At 39.3% G+C, this 18031-nt stretch overlaps 1 protein-coding gene across 1 annotated transcript in view; it reads right to left on the bottom strand.

The window, feature by feature from the left end:
• The window catches only part of ARHGEF9 (Cdc42 guanine nucleotide exchange factor 9), a 328329-nt gene that overhangs the window by 212462 nt on the left and 97836 nt on the right, over positions 1-18031 (bottom strand). The window contains exon 4 of the mRNA XM_032475623.1: positions 5441-5585. Coding sequence (XP_032331514.1) covers positions 5441-5585 — 145 coding nt within the window. The remainder of the gene's footprint in view (positions 1-5440; positions 5586-18031) is intronic.

The raw sequence follows: 18031 nt of genomic DNA on the forward strand, positions 1-18031 counted from the left end.
AGGTGACACAATACTTTATATAGAGAACTCTAAACTCTTCATGCAAAAACCAAATGAAGGTTGCAAGATACAAGATTAATATACAGAAATCTTCTTTCTTTCTATACACTAAAACTGAACTATCAGGAAAAGAAAGTAAAAAAAATCGATTTAAAATCACATAAATAATACTGAGGAATAAACTTAACCAAGGAGGTGAAAGACCTATACTCTGAAAATTATAAAACATTAATGAAGGAAATTGGAGATGATACAAAGAAATAGAAAGATATCACATGCTCTTGGACTGAAAGAACTAATGTTTAAATGGCCACGCCACCCAAAACAATCTACAGATTTATTGCAATTCCTATCAAAACACCCATGACATTTTTTCACAAAACTGCAACAAGTTATCCTAAAATTCATATGGAACAACAAAAGACCCAAATTTCCCAAGCAATCTTGAGAAAAAAGAACAAAGCTGGAAGTATAAACTTCCCAGGCTTTAGGCTTTATTACAAAGCTACACTAAACAAAACACCTTGATACTGGCACAAAAACAGACACATAGATCAATGGAAGAGAATAGAAAGCCCATAAAGAAACCTATGCACCTATGGTCAGTCAATCTACAACCAAGGAGGCAAGAATATACAATGGAGAAAAGATAGTCTCTTCAACAAGTGGTGTTGGGAAAACTGGACAGTTGCATGTAAAACAATGAGATTAGAGCATTCCCTCTTACCTTATACAAAAATAAACTCAAAATGATTTAAAGTCTTAAATGTAAGACCTGGAAATATAAAATGCCTAGAAGAGAACATAGTTGGAATACTCTTTGAGATAAATTTTAGCAATACTTTTTTGGATCAGTCTCCTAAGCAAAATAAATAAATAAATAAATAAATAAATAAATAAATAAATAAATAAATAAATAAATACATACATACATACATACATACATACATACATACATGCATGCATGCATGCATGCAACAATAAACAAATTGGACCTAACTAAACTTTCAAGTTTTTGTATGGCAAAGGAAACCATAAAAAAAGAAAAGACAGCCTACAGAATGGGAGAAAACATTTGCATATGATGTGACTTACAAGGGGTTAATATCCAAAACATATAGACAGCTCATATAACTTAGTAACAAAACAAAAATAAAAAATGGGCAGAGATCTGAATAGATGTTTCTCTAATGAAGATATACAGATGGTTCACAGGCACATGAAATGTTGTTCAACATTGCTAATTATTAGGAAATGCAAATCAAAACAATGAGCTATCATGTCACACCTGTCAGAAAGGCTATCATCAAAAAGTCCACAAATAACAAATGTTAGAGAGGATATGGAGAAGAGGGAACCCTTGTAAACTATTGGTGAGAATGCAAATTGGTCCAGCTACTATGGAAAACAGTATGGAGGTTCCTCTAAAAACTAAAAATATAACCACCATATGATCCAGCAGTTCCTCTCTGGATATATATCTGCAAAAACAAAAACACTAACTTGAGAAGATACATGCACCCTGATGTTCATAGCAGCACTATTTACAACAACCAAGACATGGAAGCAACCCAAGTGCCCATCAACAGGTGATTAGATTAAGAATATGTGGGTTGTATATTTAGATAGATAGATAGATGATATAGATAGATAGATAGATAGATAGATAGATAGATAGATAGATAGATAGATAGATAGATATGTACATAATGGAATATTAGTCAGCCATAAAAATGAAATATTGTTATTTGCAGCAACATGGATGGACCTAGAAAATATTATGCTTAGTCAAATAAGTGAGACAGAGAAAGACAAGCACTGTGTGATATACTTATATGTGGAATCTAAAAAGTAATACAAATGAATGTGTGTGCAAAACAGAAAGAGACTCACAAACTGAAAACAAATTTGTAATTGCCAAAGGGGAAACAGCAGGGTAGAGGGACAAATTAGGGGTATGAGATTAGCAGATACAAACTATTATATATATATAAAATAGATAAGCAACAAGGATATACTGTAGAGCATAGGGAATTATGCCCATTGTTTTGTAATAAACTATAATGGAATATAATCTGCAAAAATACTGAATCACTATGCTGTACAGCTGAAACTATCAGTTATTAAGCATAGCTAAATGAGATACCATCACCACAGAAATACTCAAATAATGAGTAATGATACATTAGTTTATTCTTATCTGCTCAGAATGAGTTTCTTGCTTAGGATTTCTTCCAACTGCCCCATGGCCATTCAACTGAGTGATGTTAGATTCTTCTTGCTGTACCCTACAACACTCTTAACCAACCAATCCAGAGCCACCCCTTTTGGGAGGAATAGGGCCTCAGTGGGAAATGATCTGAATGTCACTGCCAAAACAGGCCTCTGAGTCAGCCAAGCTCCAAGTAGTTTGAGCACAGATCAGCAAATATGGGGTGTGATATGTGTAAGGGTATGCCAATATGGGGTCTACTTCTGGGATCCTGGTTCTTTCACATAGAAGAACTTACTTCATTTAGAAAGTAAATCTTGGATTCTAATATTGCCATCAACAGATATTTATGGACTATCAACTGTGTAAAGGGCCTAGATAGGCATAACTCCTATTTATTGTTATTGCCACTACTATCATTCCAATCTAGTTGTATAGCACCTTAGAATTTAAATAACACTTTTATGTTTATTTCCTTTGAGCCTTACAGCATTGCTTGCATGGTTCAAATTATTACCCTAATATTACAGATAAAACTAAGTCTCAAAGTAGTAAAGTGTACCAGATCACACAGTTAGTAAGTGACAGAGCCGAGATTCAAATCCAGGTATGTCTGGAAAACTTTTGCTCTTCCCAGCACAGCAGGCCATCAAAAGGCAAACTCCACTGACTTTCCAATTTTGTTCAATAAATGTTTGTTGTGTAAGTGAGTCAATAAATAGATGAGTAATGAGAGGAAGTAGCTCATATACTAGGGCAGATTCAGGTTGGGCTCCATGTGGTGTACATGTGTGTACATGTGTGGATGTCCTTGGGCGTATACAATTGGTAGAGGGCAATGAGGAGAAGGAATCTGCCATCACTGAGCACCATATAGGCCAGAAACTATGGCAGGGACATTCAGAGATTCTGTTTCACTCAATCCTCACAATGATCCTGTGAGTCAGTTGTTATCGGGTATCTCATTCCTCAGATGGTGAAACTGAGGCCCAGAGAGGTTATGCAATTTGCCCAAGGTGGTGGAAAAGAAATTTGAACCTGAGTCTGTCCAACTGCAAACTGATCCTCTCTCCGCTATAGTTGACTTTTGGAACCTCCTGATTAGAAGCTGAGAGGGAGGAGCTGGTAGGAATGTTCATAGATGAAGATGGAAATGCAGAGATTGAGTACTAGAAAACAAACTGAGGTCCTTCAGGCCCCAAGCAATATGGAAGTAAAACAGGCACTTAATGGGAATGGGATCCTTGGATACCATTGCCAGCAGGGTCAGGAATATAAGAGAAGCTGAGTGACAAATGGCTTCCCAAATGGGATCCTGATGTCATCCTCCTTCCTAGGGATATTTTTAACCCATGTGTCTCTTTGGGACCTTGAGAAGCAGAGCTGCATTGTGGAAGCCACTTATATCCTTGAGGTGAGTGGCTGCTAAGGTGATGGCAGGACCTGTGCCAAACTCAGGGGTACATTTTCCCATCCATGGCCTATAAATAAACCCAGAGCAGTCCCCAAGGTAGCTATTAACCATGGCTTTGCTAGGCTTTCCTCTGAGGGGTTTTCAGGAAGGTGGGGGAGTTGGGTACTCTGATGCACTTAGCAGTGCAGTGGTAGCAGCTGCTAAAAAGCCTCTAAATTTCTATGGGGTTGGGCTCATTTTCTAAGAGGGAGGGAGGAAGGAAACAGCTGTGACCAGACCCCCTGCTTTAGACCCCCTGAACTGACCTAAGGGATTGCGTGAGAGTGCCTTAACCTCAGGCAGAGGACTTAGAAAATATGGCAGGCATCTGTTCCTGCCTTGATGACTTGGCTTATGCCCACCACTGCCTGTCTTCTCATGGGGAAGGAGGTGGCTGGCAATTCTAGTACTGGTGAGCTTGAATGGAACTAAGGCTTGACATTCCAACATCACAATGTTGCTCTATAACTGGAGTAAAATCACACTGTGACATGGTGAAAAGTCAGGAGATTTAAGCTGTCAGTCATAACTCTGTTATGAAATGACTTATGACCTTGACCCTTCCCCTGTCTGAGACTATTTTTCCCATTCATAAAACAAGAGGATGGAAGAACCTCTAAGAACCCTCCTAGCTTTGACAGTGAAGGATTATCTCCCTTCAGAATATTCATTCTTTCCTTTTACAACCTCCCTGGCTTCTGGGGATTTCTGAGGGAAATTATGATACAAAAATCTTAAGCCTGAAATTTCTTTGGCTCCTACCTTCCTGAAATTCTGCCAAGGAATTGCAGGGTTGGAAATAAACTCCAAGTTAAAGCATCCCCCACATGTCCTCCACAAATGGAGTAAGGAGAATAAAAGAAAAGAAGAGGAGAAGTGGCAGGTTCAGAGCAGCTATAGAGCCTTTGGGGTTGAGGGAAGCTTTAGGTCATGGGGAAGTGGGATCAGGTTTCCCAGAGCTTGTAGACACCATAGAAAACTTTGGAAAGGAATACTGTGAGGTCTTGTGTGTCCTTAGTATTCATGCAAATTATGTTGCTGTGAAAACAACTGAGGGTGGGGCCTGTTAAGGGGCTGTTAGAGTGTGGTTTAAGGCCCATGGGCAAGAAAGCATGGAATTCCCCTGTTGTGGCAGAAAATGGAATTTTACTTGTAAGTCACAAGAGTCTGTCAGGCAGGCCAGTGAGCAGAGTTATAAAGGATGTACCCTGAAGCTCTGGGAGGTAACTGAATTGTTGACTGGGGGAAGCCTCTGGGATTTGAGTGGGATAAATGAAGCTGCCTTGAGCCTTCAGGGGCTTTCCATGGTCAGTAGCCAGTGAAGGGGTTAGGACCTGGGACCCACAGAGAGTAAGTTAAGCAAGATGCCAGAGAGATAGGGCTAGAATGATCCCCTGGGAGGGGAATTATGGGACTGGTCCCTTTGAGGCCTGGAGGGTGTATATAAGAGCACTATGAAAAGGGTGGGGGGAGTTTATGAGACCTGAAAAGTATTAGGAACAGAGGGTCTGGGAAAAATGAGGCTTTGAGAAGATGGAATATTTGAGTGTTTTGAGATTAAAGCCCCCCCAAATAAGGATATTTGCATTTTGAAAGAGCATGTCTATACCAAGGCATTGCTAACAGTGAATTTTCAGATACCAGTGAGGAAGAGAGTACTGGGGAGCTAAGAGGAGGGATTAAGGGGGAAGGAAGGTAAATTATCACACAATTTGTGAATGCATGAGGCCTGCCAAGCATGTCCTGCCTCAGAAACCAGGGCAAAAAAGGCATACCTGTGAAAAGCTTCCTAGGTCTCCTCCAGCCCACTTGATCTAGCTCTCTGGGAAAGCTCTGTGAGATGGGCAGAGAGTGACATTTTTCCAGGAGGATTTTGAGGGGTGGAGTCCTTGGTGATGGTTCAGCTGGGGGAGAGAAAGTCTGCAAAAAATTAGTAAGAATTAGATATTCAGTGGGGATGGGCAATGGGCCACCACTTGGCTTAAACAGCAGAAATTCCAATTTAAAATATCATCTGGTCCAGCACCCAAATCCAGACAGGGTTACCATGTATCATCAATAAATGCAAGCAAAGATCCAACTACCAAGAGCCTAAAAGACACCAGGCAGTGGAGAATATGAAAATCAAGCAACTGATTTAAAGAAAATAGCATATGTTTCTCCTTTTTTGGGTGTTTTATGTATGTTTAGTTAGCGTTGGGATGGGGGAACTGAGGATACTGAATTTGCTATAGACTTTAACATTTACTCAATGTGACACCAGGGGTGAATGAATTCATCTTTCTGAGTCTCCATTTCCTCATCTGCATAAAAAGGATAGTGATAATACCTACTTTGTAAAGTTACCAGCATGAAGAAGTGAAATAATGTACATAAAGCACATAACAAAATACTAAGAAAAAGTATGTGTATGTGTGAAAGAATGAAAATGAGAGAGAGAGAGAGAGAGAGAGAGAGAGAGAGACTTTCTATTGCCAGAAGCACATCTTAGCTAAGACCAAGTCCAAATCTTCTCCTTTGATTTCAACATAGTCAGCTGTTTTCATCCCAAATCTTTCTTTCTTTTCCAAAATCCTGACCTCCAAGTGGTAAAAGACGAAAGTAACTAACTTCTGTGAATTATCTATGGACCATCTGTTATGCACCAGGTACCCTTCTAAGTATATTTATGCATATTATGTCATTCAATTTTCACAACTACTCCCTAAGGTAGATAGTAGCCCATTTTGCAGCAAGGAAACCAAGGTCAGAAAGGACAAATGAGTTACTCAAAGTCACACAACTAGCAAATGGTAGGTTTATCTGACTATAAACTTGCCATGATGCCTTTGTAAAAAAGATAAAAATAGTTCCTGGGCCTACATTCTTCAGGTTCCTCCTCAATACTCCTAAGACACTATGACATAGTACAGGATGCTTTCAACTGTATTATTCATCCCTAGAGGATTAAGTGTGGGAAGAAGTTAATAGTTTGGATGGCACAGGTATGAAACACTAATAAACATGAATATCAATGAAATAGAGACCAGACACTAAAAGAGGTTGCTTTTAGGACCTGTGATGATAGCAGAGCCCAAAAGGAAGAAAGACACCTTTTCTTTCCAAGCAAGTACTTAGTCAATGAGAAGCCATGGACTCTTCATTTACTAGAGCCCTCCCAATGCTCTTTTCACATCTACTAAAGTATAGTCCTTCCCTTGTTGTGCAGGGGTTTGGACTTGGCTCGTCATGATTACAGATTCTAAATTGCAATTTTCTGCTGATCCTGAATATAAACCCATCTTTGCTGAAGGAACATCTGGCAGTATTTTCATTTCAGGATGACATTTCAGTGGCCCATGCAAGGACCAGAGAAGACTCCCTCCCTGTGACAGCATTGAAGTTAGTGAGCAAACAGGTGTGGTACCCACAATTGAGCCCATTTTGCTTACTGCTTTTTCTCACCAACCCTAGAGTTTAAAGGTATGTGTTTTTCCTGGATCCAAGCTCATGCCCTCTTTGTTTTTGAAGCTCTCCAGGCTTTATTCACGATCTATTATAAGGTTTCATCTTTCCAGTACATCCTGGTTCTGTATTTGAGTATTTGTTTGACACTTTGGTCTGATTTTAAGTTCAGACTGTTTCAACAGAAGCTGGCTAAAAATGTCTTCAGCCAAATTTCTTCAGAAACAGGGGCTGCTTCTCCAAAACTGTGACTGTTTCTCAGCCCTCAGCCTGTTCCTTTGGAATAGGAGCTGTTATCCAGAAACTAGCTGAAAAAGCTTTTGGCCTCACTCCTTTAGGGCCAGGCTGTTTCCTTAGAATTGACTGATATTCACACTTGCAAACTGTATTGAGCTGTTAGTGCTGTAAGCCAATTGAGCTATTTGAAAATTGTCCTTTACTCTAGAGAAAAACCTCTGAGAAATGGGACCCAAGTAATCTAAGTATTTTGAGGGCACCTTCCCCTACAGGGACTCCAGCAATTTTATGTTTAAAAACGATGCTCCTTTCTCATGTGCATTTTTAACTAAATGTACCAACCTGACCAAAGGCAATTTAGAATATTAGTGACTATTATGGAAAACTTATGAAATCTCCAAGCATAATTTCCTCACAACTGAATTGGACTACAGTAGCTCAAAACTTTCCAGAACTGAGTGGAATGCTTATTTCCATTTGTATTTTGAGATTTCCTAACATTATCAGGAATCTATAATTTCATCCCTGGAAAATAATATTTTTAGATTAACTGAGGCAAACGAAGAACAATAAAATGGCTCCCCAAATCTCAGGATTTTCTTCCTTGGCTTCTTTGACTCAAGCTTGGCTTTTGATGCCATCTTGTCTCTGTCTCTCTCTCCACTCCTCATGGCCAGACTCCATACCTGACACCAACCCCCTCCTTTCCTTCTACACAGCCAAAATCTCCTCTAACCCTCAATTCTGCCCCTCTTACTAATTCCCTCACCAAACTTCTGTTTTCTGTAAAACTCTCCCCACACCCTTTTACTCTGAACTTGTCAGAACCTGACCCTTTAAGATTAATCCTTATGAGGATCCAGGAGCCAAACATTTAATTTCTTATATTGCTGGGACTAAAGCTGAACTTCAATTCATAGTCAGAGATTTTCCCAGGGTAACCGAAGAGTCTCACAAACTTGCTGGAAAATTAAATATAGTCATTCAATGTATCAACCTGGTTTCTCTGATTTAAATCAGATAGTTTATATGTTTGTTAGTGAAGGGTAGCTTGGCATTGGATGACAACCACTAACTAGGAAAATCCTGAAATATCTCTACAATTACAACTGGGAGGTCAGCCCTCTAACTCATATGATCAGGCTCCATCAATCACTAGGCAAATTTACTTGGCAATTCTTAGAGCTTTTCCAAAGCCTGTTGATTCAAACAAAATTCAGGCTTTCACACAAAAGTCTGAGGAACCTGTTCATGACTATTCCAATCCACTTCACACTGTTTTGAAAGAAAACTCTGGTCTTCTTTCAGATATTGATTTCACCCAGGCAAAGTTTAACTTTCTGTTTATAAACTGGGACCCTTCCCTTCTAGTAAAAAGGACCAGGGTGAAATGGGAAACTATGTCCACTTCAGATGTAGTTAATCTGTCAAACCAGCTCTCTTGCACTCTAGATGAGTCACCTCTAAGGAAGGCTGCCAAAATTCTTAAACTTCAATTGTAGCAAAGGAATGCTCCTAAACAAAACCTAAAACCCCTCCTAGTTTCTGCCATTATTGCAAAGAACCAGGGCAGTGGCAAAGAGATTGTGACAAATTTAAGCACTTCAGGTGCTTTCATCTTTCTAACTAGCCTCTCCAGCATCTTCCCAATTTTCAGTGATGGTGCCCCAAGGAACCAAAGGGGCTCCTCCCATTCCCATTAAGAGGGAGGCCTTGTAATTGCCTTGAGGAACATGTCTCCAGATTGGGGATGAATCTCTTCCAGTCCTAACTGACACTGGAGCCACACTCTCAGTGTTCAACCCCACTACTATAAAACAGCCTCTTCCTAGGAGCACTAAAATTGTTCAAATAGTGGAGATCTCTAATGAATCTCAAGCGGTTCCTGTCTCTGAACCTATTCCCTTTTGTTTAGGTCCTTTGAGAGATACACACCCTTTTCTCCTTAGTTCTCTGCCTCTACCCATTTATTAGGCTGAAAGTTCTTAGAGAAGTATAGTGTCAGAATTTCTTTCTCCATAAAGGGGAAAATGATTCTAGAATTTGACAGTACTCGTCAAAGTAACCAATCAGGTGAAGTAAGTGACACTTTGACATCTTTTGTTTGCTGTTTCTGACTGTACTAGAGCTGATTCTGGAAACAGTGATCATTTGACCCTTTTGAATCAGCTACTACTTTCCTTACAGGCAAATTATTTAAATGAAGTTGGCAAAATTCACAGTTCACTACCCATCAAGATTCAAATAGCGCCCTCAAAACCTCTTCCCAAAATTAAACAATAATCTCTAAGTAAAGAGGCCCTTCAAGGCATAAAGCCCATAGTGGAAGATTACAAGGCTCAGGGCCTCATTATCCCTTGTACTAGTTTCTGGAACAATCCCATTTTACTGGAGAGGAAACTTAAGGGCTGAGGGTGGAGGTCTGTCCAGCAAACAACATCGCAATTCCCTGACACCCTGTTGTTCCTAATCCTCACAGGTTACTAACATCCATTCCCATTGGAAGCTACTTATTTACTGTAATTGATTTATGCAGTGAATTCTTTAGCAATTCAGGTGATGAAGCTAGTCAATGCCTTTTGCCTTCACTGGGAATGAAAAACAATTCACCTGGACAGTAATGCCTCAGGGATTTCTGAGAGTCCTTGTTTCTCCCAAATCCTGAAGGCTGATCTGGAAGATATAAAGTTCCCTAGGGGTTCTCATTTGTTGCAATGTGTGAATAATTGGCTTCTTTGCTCTACTTCTCAGGTCTCCTCACAGGAAGACAGCATCTACTTGCAAAGCTTTTATCACTAAAGGGACACAAGGCTGATAAAGAAAAACTGGAGTTTGCCCAAACCCAAGTTCAATTTAGGGCATCTGGTATCAGGACAAGGGCTAGCTACACCTAGATCCTGATAGACTTCATGGTGTCCTAAGTTTCCCAAAACCCAAAACTAAGCACCAACTATGAGGTTTTCTCTAGTTTGTTGGTTATTGTTCAAGTTGGATTCCAAATTTCTCTCTTATGGAAGCCTCTATATGTTTTATTCAACAGTAAAAACCCCTACCATTATGGGAGGAGTCAAATGACATAGTCTTCAAGGCCTTAAAGGAGTGTTTGATAAACCCAACTGCCACTGGGCATCCCAGTTCTCAGATTCCCCTTTTCCTTTTTGCACATGAAAAGGAAGAGAATGCCCTTGGGGTATTCATCCAAACACAGGGGGAGCACCATTGACCCATAAGATATTGTAGCCAGTGGTTAGACCTTATGGCTTGGAGAAAACCCTCCAAGAAAATCATTGTGGGGTCCCCTTTAACCATTTTTGTATCTTATGCAGTAGAAGCTCTCCTGAATTCTCATCACACTCAAATTCCTCAGTCAGCCACCTCACCTCCTATGAAGTTCTTTTGTTAACTGCTCCTCACATAATTATTTTACCTTGTAATAACCTTAGCCCAAATAGTCTTCTCCGTCACCCATGAAGTCCCTCAGGATAGTTTAACTCTGATTAACCACCTTCTGAATCTTTGAGAGTCTCTACAGGAAATCCCATTGGATAACATTGACTTTTAATGTTTCACTGATGATTCTTACTTAAAAGGTGACAATGGGTGTGCTATTATAACTCCTTTTGATGTTGTTGAAGTAGGATGTTTTCCTATGGCTACTTTGGCCCAATAGGCTGAATTGATATGCTCTTACATGGGCTCGTAGTTTAGCCAAGGGCAAAACTACCCATATTTATACTGATAGTCCATATACTGTTGGAGTGGCTCTTTATTTTGGAGTGTTGTGGCTTCCTTATGTCCAGTGGAAATAAACTTAAAATGACCTTTATATTCTGGATCATTGAATGCAATACCTTACCTGCCACTTTAGCTATAATTAAGATTTTGGGGCATAGTTCTAAACTAGGCTCTCTGAAACATTATGGAAATATTTTGTTGAAATTTCCACTAGGAATGTTGCCCTTAAAGGGACTAACAAAAATCAAACCACTGTCATTGTCCAAAGGGATATTTCCTCAAATGATAACTTAGAAAAACCGGCTAGAGTAGCCCAACAATTTGGCCAGAGAAAAAGAAAAACAAGATTGTAAATTCAACTATTGTTGGTTTGCTAAAAAGAGAAACCTCTAGTTTGGAGCAAATAATAACCCATCCTACCAGAGACTCTGAAATTCCCACTCCTAACCACTGTACTGCATTAAACCATCAGTCTACTGACAAAATGATAGCCTTTGTGAATCAATATTAGTGGGGAAACATTAACAAAGCCACAAAAATTACCTACCTCACTTGTCTCTCTTGTCCAAACTACAACCCAGTGGAGCCTGTTCTTACTGCTCCCAGACATTTTAAACTGCTTAATGCACCATTTGAACTCTGGTAAATGGATTTCATACGATGTTTCATACAACGTCTTATGGGTATAAATGTTTTAGTCATGGTCTGTATGTTTTCACACTAGACTGAGGCCTTCCCTCGTACTGTCTACTGTCTATTCTATGGCTAAAGTCCTTTTGGAGAATATTATCCCTATCTGAGGAACTCCTCTTGAACTTCATAGTGGTTGAGGAACCCAGTAAAATACTGGCTAGGTATTTCATCAAGCCTGTGCTGTTTGGCCAATTTTACAGCAGTTTCACTCTGCTTACCACTCTCAATCCTCTGGTTTAGTTAAAAGCACCAATAGTGTTAAGTCTCACTTGGAAAAGTTTGTAGAGGTCCTCCAAATGCCTTGGCCAAAAGGGTTACCTTTGGTCCTTCTAAATCTCAAGTCCATCACTTTTGGAACTTATGAACTCTCATTTTTGAGACAGTCAAGAGATGCCCAGTGCACTTGTATCCTGTGCCTTTTGAACAACAACTAATAAAAGGAGAGATACTCCACTATTGCAAAGACCTAACTGGTTCTATTAAAATTTACAATGGTTTGGTAGATCAATCATTTCACAGTGCACCCTCAGGAGATGAAGACCTTAAGCATCGTGCCTTGTAATCTGGAGATTTTCTCTATTGGAAAAGAAACCTCCAGAAGAATCCCCTTTAAACCTCACTGGAGATACCACCATCAGGTACTGCTAACCAACCTTTGTGCCACCAAACTCCAAATAATAGACTCTTAGATTCACCTGACACACCTAATGAAAACACCAAACCCTGACTGGACATGCACATCATCTCTTGACACAAAAGCAAAGATTTCTCAGAATTGAAGCCTACAGCATCTGATGTGATAGCTTTCCCAAGTATCCAGACTAGATCTGTTGGAAGTTTGTCACCAAACCTTTGATGATGACATTCTGTTTCAGGTAATCGCCAATGTCTATGATCTTGATAACATTTGGCCTTTAGATAAAAAGTGCCTGAAATCTCTCCCTCCTACCCCTCCTTGTCACTCTAATGTGACCCCAATAGATTTCCAAACAGTGCATCTTCCTTGTAACATGGGATACTACACCAAGAGAAATTCCCTTCTGGCACTGAGTGACAGAAAGCTGCTAAAACCAGAAAATCTGACCCTTGATCAGTGATGCTTTCAGATAAGGATCTTGATCAAAATGGGGAGATGTAAAAATTAATAAAGAGAAATTTCAATTAAAATAGAGTTGGGAGGCCAGAAGGGAGAACTCTCATACACTACGATAAAAGCAGAGGCCCTACAGGAAGAAGAAATACTTTCTCTTCTTGTTTAGCATGAGCACAGCCAATGAGAGACTGTCAGGATTCGGCCAATGAAAAGCCACTATATTTCAAACTCCCAGCTTCCAATGAACTCTTTGTTTACTTTACCCCTCCCAACTTCCTCTTCCCCTATTTAAAAGAGTTATCATTTCCCTGTTGGGAGGAATTGCACATGGCTCACTATGGTTGCATACCCTGAATTGCAATTCTTTATTGATCCAAAATAAATCCATTTTTGTTGGAGCAATAGCTGACAGTCTATTTGTTTTAGGTCAACACAATCTTAATATTAGTCTGGATAAACTTGCACTAGTTTAGTATCCTCTCAGTGCTAGCATTCTAGCCTTGGCAGCCTTCCTTTGTCCCCCTGCAGGAAAACAAAATAAAACAAACAAAAACCTCAGCAGGCTTTTTTGACTAGGTCTTAATGTCATGTGGTTGTCATTTTGCCTCCTTATTCAATATGGCTAACCCACAGAGAGGGCACACCGGAGGTTGGAAAAAGACCATAGTTTTGTGAGCAAATATTGACAGAGTGCCCTTAGAAAGCTGTGAATTTCCTCAATCAAGGCAGAGGGATGGAAGGCATGTCCTCTCTTCACATCCACTGAAGCAAGCAAGGGAGTCTTCAAGACCACTTCCTAGAGCTTCAAGTCTGCCTCCTTTCCACCAGGAACCATTGAGGTGCCATGATGTAACATCAGGAGCATGAAGCAGAGCACATCTGCCAGGCCCTCCATTTCAAGCCACCTTCAGGACCCCAGTGAGATGTCACCAAAGTAGCCATTGTCTGGTACACACCTTTTTGTCTCAGGAAATGCCACAGGCCTCTCCAAGAGTCTCAGAATGAAGCTAGAATCATTGGACCTGATCCATGACCCCCCTTGTGAGAGGTTCTTGCCTCCAGCCCATGCCCCTCTCCCACCTTACAACATTGAAGGATCAAATTTTCCTCAGATTCTCTGAGAAAGGAGAGAAAGGATAGCCTCATGAGTGAGGCAGGAGAGGCCATCTTAATGAAGGTGGCCACTTCCATCTCCCCTCAAGCTGTGCAGAACACCTGGGAGGTGGAGATTCTCCCCTACCTTGCACTAAGCTAGGGGGCCACTAGGAAAGAAGAGTGGAATCCATAGTGCATGTTGGAGTTAAAAGGGTGGGGGGCAGAGGAGAGAGGCCAGAATAGTTGGCAATTTAGTTGGCAATTTAGTTGGCAATTTAGTTGGCAAAACATGACTATATTTTCCTTCACATCCCATAGGTTGTGCCACCAGCTTTGAAATGTACAGCAGCAAGAAGACTAGGGAAAAACTGGCTCAAAAATTCTTGAGACCTCAGGATGGGGTAAAAGGCAATATAGACCTGGCACTGACATCAGGGTCAGGCTCCTTGTGTCTGATCCTTCATCTACCACTAACTCACTTTATATCCTCAGACAGGGCTCAATCTCTTCAGCTGTAAAATAAGGACAATAGTCACTGTCCTAGCTGTTTCTGAGTATGATTATGAGTATCATTTGTAGGCAGAAGGGTAATAAAATAGGATAGTAGTGATGATAACAATAGAGCAGGGACACTAGAAAGATCAAATGAGATAACAGAAGTAAAATCTCTATAAATAAAGAATGTTGCCTGTCATTCCAGTTTTACAAGGATCAAACCATTAAGCCTTACAATCACCCACCAACAGTGTACTCTGACGGGAATTTAGAATGGAGTAAAACTGGAAGCATTCTGTGCTTTGGGTACTAGCCATAGGTAATTAAAATGTATATCTAAGGAATAATTTCAGTGAACCCAGATTCTTGCATCTTCCCATACATAGAAGAGCACTAAAAATCACTGACTTGAAATGATGTCTCTTTTTAGGGTATTGGCAGTAATCTTTTTATGTTTGACTAAATTATTTTTTAAGAAAAACTTCCATATATCCTTGCTCCACCCATACTTCTTCAGGACATTTCTTCAGGGCTATGGGAAAAACTGCCTTCCCATGCTATAGTCTCAGTATGATCACTGAATAAAATATAATTCTCAACTTTTAGGGTGCTTGGTTTTTTGTTTTTTTTTTTGTTTTTGTTTTTTTAGCCTGTACTTTTGGTGACTGATGAAGGGATCCAGAATGGACTTCTTTCCTTCAGCTGAACTCTACAAGGAATCAGAGTTTTGGTATCAGCAGAGGCACCATTGTGCCTGTGAGCTTCCTCAGAGAGTCCAGAAGAATTTAGGTGAGCTTTTCCTGGGTCTTAAATCTCCCATTATTGGCCAATAATTCTAAGTTTTATTCAGTAGTGGTAAACACCTCTCTGGAGGTGTGGATTTTCCTTAAAACTTAGTTTCAAGAAAAGGTACCTGAGTTTTCCTCAGTTGGAAGACACTGGGAAGATTTTATTATGTACATACAGAATTTATATTTATAAGTACTTTCTTAATTGGAAATTAAAGGAAATTTCACACTAAAGATGGCTAAATTGGGATTCTTTTGACATTCCAAAACATATATATTTTTTGCATGTGTAGCTAGAAAAAATCAGCTTGATAAAATATCTTTTCAGAATTCTGACCTTAAAGAAACAAAAGTCTTTCTAGGGGGAAGCTGCATTTCTCTCTGTGTCTGAGGTGTAAATATTCTACCTGATCTTCTTAGGGGTGTGTGTGTGTGTGTGTGTGTGTGTGTGTGTGTGTGTGTGTTTTGAGAGCTTGGTCTCCCATAGAAAAGGTACACATATGGTGTACATTTGACAGCCAATGGAATAAACTGGGATTCTGAGCAGACTTTTTGTCTGGGTGTGCCAAATCTTGGGCTTTTGTTATCTTGACTTCCATTGTGCCCACATGTACAAGAAAGGCCTTTACTTTCTTAGACTACTTTTGGAGGTAAACTTCCTAGATCTTGAGTAGACTGCATCCCTTGCACACTTTTGTGGGGATGCCTCTTGCATCTTAATGGGTTGAGTCATTATTTAGATGTGTCTCATTAATGGCCAGATGATGGATCCTTTAAATTGGAGGAACTTCTAAATTGGTAAGATTTTAGAGACCTCTCAGTATAACAGCTGTGTTATTGGTACCTATGAAAAACAAACTAGAAGGTGGATTAAAAGATATAAATATGTGTGTGTATATATATATATGTATATATATATATATATACACACACACACATACACATACACACACACACATACACATATACATAAATACTAACCAAATAACTCCCTCAGTTTAAAACAAACAAAGTAAAATGGTTTAGAAATCTTCAACTTAATGGATCTTACAGATACTAATAAGAATATTAGAATAATTAACATTAATTGGGTTGATTAACAGGGAAATAAGAAACAACTGAGAGGAAACTCTAGCAACTTCTTCCCAAAAAAGTGGAAATTTTAGAGACTTGTCCCAAAAGGATAAATAAATCTCTAGATAGTTGTTAAGAAATGGGATAAATAAAATGAGCATTAATGGGATTAGAACAAAAGGTTTTGATACAACGCTACATAAGATTGGATGGGCCAAAGGGACCCCTATTGGTCCCCAACATTAAAGGGCCTCAAACAAGTCTGCTGTATTTACCCCAGTTAATATATAGCTGAAAGAAAATTACAGAGATACCTGATCAAATATTGCTTGGGGCAACAAGCCATTTAAACAAATTTAAATGTTGACAAGAGGGCCTGAGTCCGTGGGTTAAACCCCTCACTGAAGACGGCAGAGACTTTTATACAAAAATAGATAAATAGGTTAGGGGATACAAATAAATGTTTCTGGACTTGTAAAACCAAGGCTTATTGATGGGGTCTGTCAACTGAAAAAAATGCACAACCTAAAAGTTGAGAGTTATGTTTTATTTGGCAGACAAACCCCTCTCAGACATCTCTGAGGGACTGTCTCAAAGAGGTAAGAGAAGAGCCAGGATACACAGGAGTTTTGCAACAAAAACTAAGTAGTCAGAACATCAAAATATTACTGTTAATTAAAGCAAAGCAGACATCTCAAGTTAGTGAATTTAATGCTTTTCTATGTATGGAAGATCCAAGAGTCTGGGCCCATTAACATCATTCTTTTGATATGCAACTTAACTATCTAGGGACAGTATTCTACTTTTTTCTATCCTGAATCTCCTCATTGTGCACAGTTGGGGGTGGATGCAATGGCTGCTGGCTTGATGGCCTCAGGAATATCCTTTGTTTACTGACATGACATGCCACATTATTTATCTACATGTCCTAATGGAAACTAAAGTTAAAGGTACAAAAGTTTATAGAATTGATATGAAAGTTTGTATAAATTGGTATACTTAAATGGGCTTTGTACAAGATGATTATGTCTCTTTTGCCTAATTATATTGTGGGATAGACATTGTGTTTCACTGGGAAATGATTCCCCTACCAGGTATTATAAGATAGGACATATAAATCTGCCCCCAGGCAATATTAGTTAAACATAATAAAATAAACTACGAGGTTACCTGAGCCCACACAATATTAAATAAAAACTGGAAGCTAATATTCAAGGACTAATAAAAATAATAAGAGAAATTCTTACTCTGGGTCTAAACTGTGCACTCAGAAAGAAGGCCTTTGTTGAATGCCTTGTGCAAACATTTGAAGGTATGATATATTTGAACCCTAAAGTTCTAGAACACAGAACTCGATTTTCAGTTTAGTTGGAAATCTTCTCACTGATATAAAAAAAAGGTAAATTAAAGAAAATAAATTTGGGCAAATCAATCTTTTAATATCATTTAGGTGGCAGACCAGTTATGTGGGAAATTAAAAGCAACAGTCTTTGTCTTGCAAATATCTACAAATCAGAAAGGTAAAAACAGCCCACAATGACCCGAGGCTAAGCCTAATAAGCTCAATCAGGTAAAACCTGAAACCAAAGTGGAATAAAAGGCCCATTTAAACTCAAACCTCTAGAAAGGCTCCCTCACCCAAAATCTAATTCATAGCTTCCTTAAGCATTTATCAAGGACAAATACAGTTCTTGATAGTCTTTTCTAAAAAT

Source organism: Camelus ferus, chromosome X (assembly GCF_009834535.1).
Source record: "Camelus ferus isolate YT-003-E chromosome X, BCGSAC_Cfer_1.0, whole genome shotgun sequence".
NCBI lineage: Eukaryota > Metazoa > Chordata > Mammalia > Artiodactyla > Camelidae > Camelus > Camelus ferus.